Source organism: Lolium rigidum, chromosome 7, assembly GCF_022539505.1.
Source record: "Lolium rigidum isolate FL_2022 chromosome 7, APGP_CSIRO_Lrig_0.1, whole genome shotgun sequence".
NCBI lineage: Eukaryota > Viridiplantae > Streptophyta > Magnoliopsida > Poales > Poaceae > Lolium > Lolium rigidum.
In genome coordinates this window covers 266,328,221-266,336,123 of record NC_061514.1, presented here as the reverse complement: position 1 = coordinate 266,336,123, position 7,903 = coordinate 266,328,221, and the positions used below count along the sequence as shown (strand labels likewise).

At 44.1% G+C, this 7,903-nt stretch overlaps 1 protein-coding gene across 1 annotated transcript; it reads right to left on the bottom strand.

The window, feature by feature from the left end:
* Positions 1 to 1,193: 1,193 nt before the first annotated feature.
* On the bottom strand, positions 1,194 to 6,789 carry LOC124675846 (protein FREE1-like). The gene is made up of 10 exons (XM_047211919.1): positions 6,067 to 6,789; positions 5,842 to 5,928; positions 5,616 to 5,747; positions 4,456 to 4,590; positions 3,962 to 4,027; positions 3,765 to 3,875; positions 2,992 to 3,084; positions 1,764 to 1,794; positions 1,609 to 1,682; positions 1,194 to 1,507 (listed from the first exon to the last, which is right to left on the bottom strand). Exons 1-10 carry the CDS (start codon positions 6,787 to 6,789, stop codon positions 1,430 to 1,432), a joined length of 1,530 nt encoding a protein of 509 aa, XP_047067875.1. The 3' UTR covers positions 1,194 to 1,429.
* Positions 6,790 to 7,903: the final 1,114 nt, after the last annotated feature.

Below are 7,903 nucleotides of genomic sequence, written 5' to 3'. Positions count from 1 at the left end.
ACTATGCAAGCAGTGGTCATCGATCATTAGCCGCATCGATCCTCCCTGTCTTGTTTCTGCTAGCATCAGCATGTATTTTGCAGACTCTTCAGTGCTTAGCTTGGCATGCCTCGCCTTGATGAACTCCTCTTTCAGGAACAGAATCATGGTGTTTGCGTTTAAGCGACGTCGCAGGGGATGAGAGGAGAGGAGAGGCGCTGCTCTCGAGGATAGGCTAATCATGCCCATGCCACGGCCCTACGTTGTACGTACACACGCTGTTAGTTTTGTTAATGCGTGTTTGTACGTGTAAAGGCTGGTCCTAAAGCATGCAGGATCCTTTCTTCCCTGTGTCTTTAGGCAGAGAGATTCAGTTTTATCACTTTAGAGGTCCATGCTGCATTCCTGGGCCCGTTCGTCCATGGACACCACTCACATGGATGGATGCTGCCTGTCATGGCCTTGCCTGGAGGCTGGAGATGCTTGGCCGGTGGCCGATGGCCATGGGGCACGGCGGATCATTGGATGGCCGCAGGTTCATCAGGAATGTTTGCCTCGAGAGATATGATGAAACCGTTGAACGAACCAGAGCTGCTTCTCAGAGATTTCTACCACGACAATTCATTCTTCTGCTTGGTTCGGAGTGTTAATCTCGACCCCAAGTTCAGCCCCCTGTCGGCCAAAGACGGGTTTTAGCCAATCAAGTGCATCTGCCTCGGAAGATGACCTTGCGACACCTTATGTTAGTGTAAGAAGCTTGGGGATTTTGGCCCAGTGAAATGTCTGACGTAAGTGTTGCCTGGTTCCTAACAATATTGTGACTCGGATCCAACAGGAGATTAGTTCCTTTCTTATGCGGGGCCAACGAGGTATAAGTTGTTTCCAGACATGGCATCATGAAGTTCAGATGAGGTGCACAGCGCTAACCAACTCCTAGTAAGATCATAGGAGTAAGTGCAGATAGAAGTTCGAGACAGGAAGCTAAACCACACCCAGAAAATGCAGTTAGAACCCACAGTCAAGCATGCAATTCTTCATCTTAGCCCCCTGTCTCTAATTACTTGTTGCAGATTTATCTAGATACACATGTATCTAGAGACGTTTTAGTGTATATATAAATACATGCGAATCTAGACAAATCTGTGACATCTAATTCGGGACAGAGTAGCAAGCAGGTAACAACTACTGTCAGCAGAGACCGTCCGACCAAAGCCTTCACCAACGAGCACTCTGTTGGTATTCTTCAGAAACACGCAGCATTTTCAGCAACAATCTCACATGTTTAGAACTCACTCATGTACAAGAAACATAAATACATCCTATCCACGACCACCAACAAAGCCATATAAACATCTACAAGTTGAACACACTTATTTTGGTATAGGACAGCGAAAACAAATGAGTTATGAACAGAATAATTTGCTACAGCACGCTCTAATTTCCCTGTGTATCAATTGGCACTGACAAGGAAAGCATGCTGGCACACTCCACATTCCACTGTTTCAGAGCCAGACGTTGGGACCTCGACCTGCAATCCCACATCCATTAATACGTTAGGGATCAGTGAACAATTATTATAAGAGCCTTCTATATTTAAGCCATACACCATGCCTAGAAATTGAGAAACACCTGAAGATGGACCGTGCAGGTAGGACACGCAACTTCTCGCATCCTGGTTCCAGATACACCTCCAGACGTGGAGCCTTTGAGAGACGAAGTTTCAGAATTTTGTTGCGCTACTATCTATGTTAAAAAAAATGCACATTGCAGGAACATGAAAGTACCTGAAGATTTGCGATTCCTCTCCAGTTCCTCCTGTCGATCAAAGGATAAATTTGGTAAATCATGAATTTCACACAATTTAATTATAATAGTTGTGTTTTTTCCTTCACACTGTCATGACTATAATCAGCAATCCATGTGCCAGAATCTAAGTTTTCTCTTTCCCTGTTTTCCTTTTTCTGTCTTCTTCTCTTTTGGTTTCCTTGTGTTTCTGTTGAGTTTAATATCTACCCTACCCCAACTTGCTTGGGAGAAAGGCTTTGATGCTGTTGTTGTACTGTCATAACTATAATAAAAGCTCCATCGTCGGAAGTCTAGTTAGTAACAGGATCCAAGGTATGTTTTCAAATACTAGACTAAAAAAATCTACTCCAATCCATAATAAAAACGTTGTGGTTTTAGGATTGGATGGAGTAGTTACTAATGCAATAGACCCTGCCAAAAGAATGCAACTCTGCCAAAACAGCCATGATTCCTAAAAAAATATCTCATGCTCCTGAAGGCATTTCAGGTTTTCATATTATAATGCTTCATTTTTAGTACCAAAACTCTCGTTTAGTTTTAATACAAGTTTAAATATATATACACATAGCTGGTTAGATTATATCTTTGGAATGGATCCAATGCATGAGCAATATCACCAATTATCAGTGGTGAACATGTCGTGCTGATCTGTTTGGTACTTTGGTTACCCCACACTTCTGAACTATCAACAAGTGACAACTCAGGCCCCTTACGTATGAAGGAAGGAGTTGTCAAATTTGGGAAGTTTCTAGTATGCATATGCATAGGTACCTGACATATCTTGGTCGTCTATTTTGGTTTGGAGAAATGGGGTCCAGGACTAACTGCCGATTTATCTTCTGTTATTTCAATTGGCACAAAGAAAAAATACTATCCTGTGCATTGGGTCCATGGCTCCATGTCAATGTAGGCTCACATCCCCAAAAAGATCAATGGCCCGGATACATGTTGTATCTACCATATGCACAGAAAAAATCTCAGCGGATTTGGCATGTGTTTGGTTTGCTTTTCTCCCCACTTAAAGGATGTATCTTGAGAACTGAGCAATGCTCAGTTAACTGAGTGAGTGTCGGTGGCCAGACCACCCATGTTTAAGGCCTAGCCTCTGCAGGTTGCCTCACATAAAATGCCCTGGGTAAGTGCCCATGGGGCGAGTTTTTAGAAATTGGATGTAACACATAGAGAAAAGGCTGTCTTATATATTACCTTAAGTTTTCTTGCAAGATCTCCATGACTTTGCACTGTGGCAGATCTCTTGGCAGCTTCCTGTGCCATGCTAAGCCTCTGAGAAACCTCTGCCTGTGGAAGATAAGAATTAAATTATGAAATTTGTACACAATTATTCAATAGCTAGAAAGAACGTTCTGCGCGTTGAAATGCTGCACATGATGCAGCATCTAGACTGACAACAACGAAATACGAGTCGGTGCAAAAGATTTGAGCAACTCAGTTTGAAAAAAACACCAATAAGGAAATACAAGGAGATCTTTAACAAACCTGAATGATGACAAAACTGTTGCCATGTGGCACAATCCGAACCCTACACCATACTTCTAGAATACTCTACAAACTCTAGATATTTCATACTACTCCTAAATATATTACTCTAGAACATTCCTAATTTTACAGCTCTCCCTACATGCCCTACATACTTCATGACTAAGCTAGCTCCTTCTACCAGCCAACTACATTGACAAGATTACTACTAACAAAAACTATGACAAATAAGTCAAATACACTAAGCGACCGAATAAAAGCTAGGTGCTGTAACAAACTTGACAATTTAATTATTTTTCCAAATGGCTAGCAAAGAGAAAAATGACAAGTACAAATTGGACGCCTTTCTTTTACTAAGATATAATTACTGTTGATGATATATGGAAGGGCACAAACTATGCAAATAAAGAAAACTAACATTAAATTAAGTCCAGCAAATTTAAAATATAAAAAATGACTAAGCAGACAGTAGCAGAACGTACCATGCATCTATCACAAACTCGGACAAGTGGAGCATTATCGTCAGTTGTCAGAGCAATTCTTCCTTGACTGCATTTATCACAGAAGACTTCCCCACAGTTCCTACAGTGATGCTGGAAAAAAGAGCAAACTCATGTCAATACATTATTACTTGATTATTACAGTGATGAGATGAATATCTAAACAAAGTATAAATTACCCTGCGATTAAAATGACTGAAATCTCCAGCACAAGACTGGCATTTCTTAGCAGCTTCATCTGGAACCTGAAAGAGGAGACATAGTCGATATTGAGTATATTGCACCTTTTTTGTATGCAAGAATATGTGAAAAAAAGCAACCATAAGATTAATGACTATAATGCAAGATGATAAAGAAAATCAAGAATAGGTTAGAGCAATGGTCCTTAAATAGTTATTATACAGCTAACAGAACTGAAGGAAGTGTTTTTTTTTTTTTGACAAGACTGAAGGAGGTGATTTGATAAAATGATTAATCAAATGGGTAGAAACTGTATTTTCATGTAAAGGATGTATTGAGAAGCCAAATACAAGCATGCAGAAGCATAGAGTGCACATTCCAATATCATATCAGAGCAACAAATGGACTAATCAGAAAGTAAACTAAAGTGTATCAAACGATTTTGTTACTAGCAGTGGAGTGGACAAATGGATATTGTCGCAGCTCATCTTACCCAATGATCTTTAACTTCATCAACAGGCTTTGCAAACATCCAATCAAAACCTTTCTTCTTCTCGTTTGATTGTACCGAGGATTTTCCAGCATCCACAGTTCCATTGGCTCTTGCATCTTCACCGATCTCCTTGAACTGTTTTATAGAATCACACAAGTAAAGAAAAAAAGGCTTAAATCTTTCAAGTAAGAAAGTTCTTAATGAAACATATAGAATCCTATATAGTGCCAAGTACGAAATTTTAAGCTAGTAAGTTTGAGCATCAAAACCAACCTAGGCGAATGAACATCAAATGTAAACATAAAACTTGCATCCCTGAAGAAAATTATGTGGCTACACCTAGAATCGGTATGAACATGGAGCAACTCAAGTGCAACAAGTGCCACAACGAAATTGATAAGAAGACGATAGCATAGGACTAAAGAGTACCATGGCATTTTACGCACTGTACTGTGGTGTGTCTTAAGATATCCAGTGATATTATCAGAAGGTGGAACATTCACGACTTAATACACTGGTTTTAACTACCATCTCCAGTCCAAAATATATGTCATTTCAGTACAGAACACTTCCCACCAAATGAACCAAATAATGGTTTCTTGATAGTAGTATTGATAGATACCAACATAAAAGGGCAAACCATGCAAAATACTAAGACATTAGCTCCTTATAATCTACAAGGATGAAGTTAAATAAACGTGCAAACTGAACCAACAGAAACCAAAGCAAGACAGTAGCATGGCTAGCTAACTGGATTAACATTTGATGATGACAACAACACTGGCCATGAAACAGAAACTAAAACAAATAATAAAATGAGGCATTAAGAAGAAGGATCTTCATTCTTTTCAGTACAAGTAGGATGCTGAAAACTTGTTCACTGTAGTATTGATATATACCAACATAAAAGGGCAAACCATGCAAAATATTAAGACATTAGTTCCTTGTTGTACAAAAATGAAGTTATTAAGAAGAAGGATTTTCAGTATTTTGAGTACAAATAAGATGCTGGTAATTGATGATGACAGGAGAAAATGACTATGTTATATATAATGAGATTAAGGCATTAAGGTTGAAGGATTTTCATTGTTTTCAACACAAGTAGGATGCAAGTACTAACTAATTGATGACAACGGAAGAAAATGGGTGCGTTGTTATACCTGGACAGTTGCTGCTGTCACGGTGTCAAGCAAAGTGTTGGAAGTATAGCTGCTTGACTTGAGCCGTATTCTCTTTGGTTCAAAATCTACTGAAGTCTTTGCCCAAATCGCAAACACAGTTGAATCCAAAATCTAAATAGGCACAGCGATCAACCATTAGATCACCTCACTACTGTGTGATGAGAAAATATACGCATAATATTCTGCAAATATGATGTCAACATACCTCCCATTTCGTCAGCGTGTCAAGGGGGTAAATCCTTAGGGTCCTGTTTGTGCTGGGCTCAAGCATGCGAATTCCATCCAGACCGACCTGCAGCAGCACAATTGGTACATATTTAATGTATCATAACAATCCTCCATATCGTTGGAAGTTGGACAAGTACGTATCATTTTGCGAAAAGTGCAAACGTATAATCTAGTGATGATATTTTCAACACTGAAGCTATACCTGGCAAAGCACATCGGTGGGGCTTCCGGCGCCCTCTGGCAGCAGCTTAACCCGAAACTTCTGCGCACCGCCACTGGCATCCTCATGGGACTCCGCTTTCGGAACCGCCCTGGCAATCTTCCCAAATCCCCCGCCACCCACACCGCCGCCACCGCCACCACCACCCTGGTGCTGCCCCGCCCCTCCCGACGAGAGCCCGATAGACCGGCCGTAGTCATCGAACATGGCGGCACCCGACCGCGCCGGCGCCGTGCCGCGCGCGCCGTACGGCTCAGCGCCGCCGTCGCCGGTGTAGGCGTACGCGCCCTCGTCCAGGTAATCGTCGTCGGCGGCGGCGGGCTGCTGGTGCTGGTAGCCCCCGCCGTAGTAGGGGGCGTCGTAGGGGGCGGGCGAGGGTTCCGTCGGTGGGGTTGGATGGGTGTGGGCGGGCTGCGGGTAGGGGTAGTACGGCGCGGCGGGCGAGGGCGAGGGCTCTGGGGGATAGGGCGCGGGGTTGTAGGGCGGGTACCCGGCGTAGTGGGGCGGCTGCGAGTAGGCCGGGGCGGACGGGGGGTGCTCGGGGTAGGGAGCGGCGGAGTATGGCGGCGCGGAGGCGTACCCGGCCGGGGCGTCGGCGGCGGCGGGCGGGTAGGGGTTCGGGGGAGGCGGCGCGTACTGGTGCGGGTAGTAGTGGCCCCCCGCGGCGGGGGCGGAGGCGGCGTAGTCGCCGCTGCCGTGCTGCATCGCCGGCGGGTGGATCGGACGGAGCTGTCAAGGCGATTTCTGATGGATTTTTTTGATCGGATTCGTTGCTTCGCGATGGCGTTTGTTTGCAGGGGAAGGAAAAGGGAGAAGAAGGTGGGGATTGCGTGGGGAGGTTGACGCGTTGATTCTGAGCCGGGGTGGATTGGTTCCGGCGCGTGAACGGGCGCGTGGGCCGTTCGATCGTGTCGGCGGGTGGGAGTGGACGGCTGCGATGGTTTGTGCGGTGGTTTCCGGTTCGCTTTTCGCGGGAGTTGGGTTCGTCTGCGACTACGCGTCCGACACGGCGGGTTACTCGTCTTTGGGTCGAACTGGGCCGTCCGCTTTTAACAGCGTAAACGTCTAGTACGTTCTTGCCTGGCCCAGAAAATTCATGCTTTTCCCAATACGGATCAGCCGTCGGAGGTCTTACAGAGTACTCATCTCTCATCACAGAAACCCTCAAAAAGAAATCTCTCATCTCAGACGGCCAACTTTTTGTTCAGAAATAGGAGGTGTTCTTTCTAGGTCTATCGAAAATATTCTATTTCACTAACTAGAACACGACATTGGAATGCGTCTCAAAGACCAGGTGGACAAGCAGTCCCAATAGTCCGCTTCTCTAATATTTGAGGATAGAGAGAGCTCCCTATCTATGTATGGTGATTCCTTTTTCCAAGAAAAATAAACAAAAATAAATTGTTATCTGAGTGCCGGCGATTATTGAAGGCGGAAGGTGGGAGGGGGGGGGGGTTCCGGACGGTGGTTGTTTATGTGGAGGAGTTAGGAAGCCCCTCATCCCTTACCTGCATCAAAGGGAAAATGTTGTGGGTATGGAGCTCATGTAATAGAGAGCCTAGTAGGGATTGCTCTTACATATAAGAAAAGGTGTAACAAATAGAATCGGGTATAGTATACGAATTCCGTAAATGCAATGCCGACGAGTATACCTAGATCGTCAACTTGACCAAGTTCATGGTGTCCTTCCCACTCCCCGCCATCCCTATCGTTCACGGTGTGGCCTTCGTAGCCAAGTTAGAGGTAGTGGTGCTTCCAGTTCTCTTGCTTCTATCCTATGGTGATCATAGGTTCTTCTACAGTGCCCCTACAATTAAAC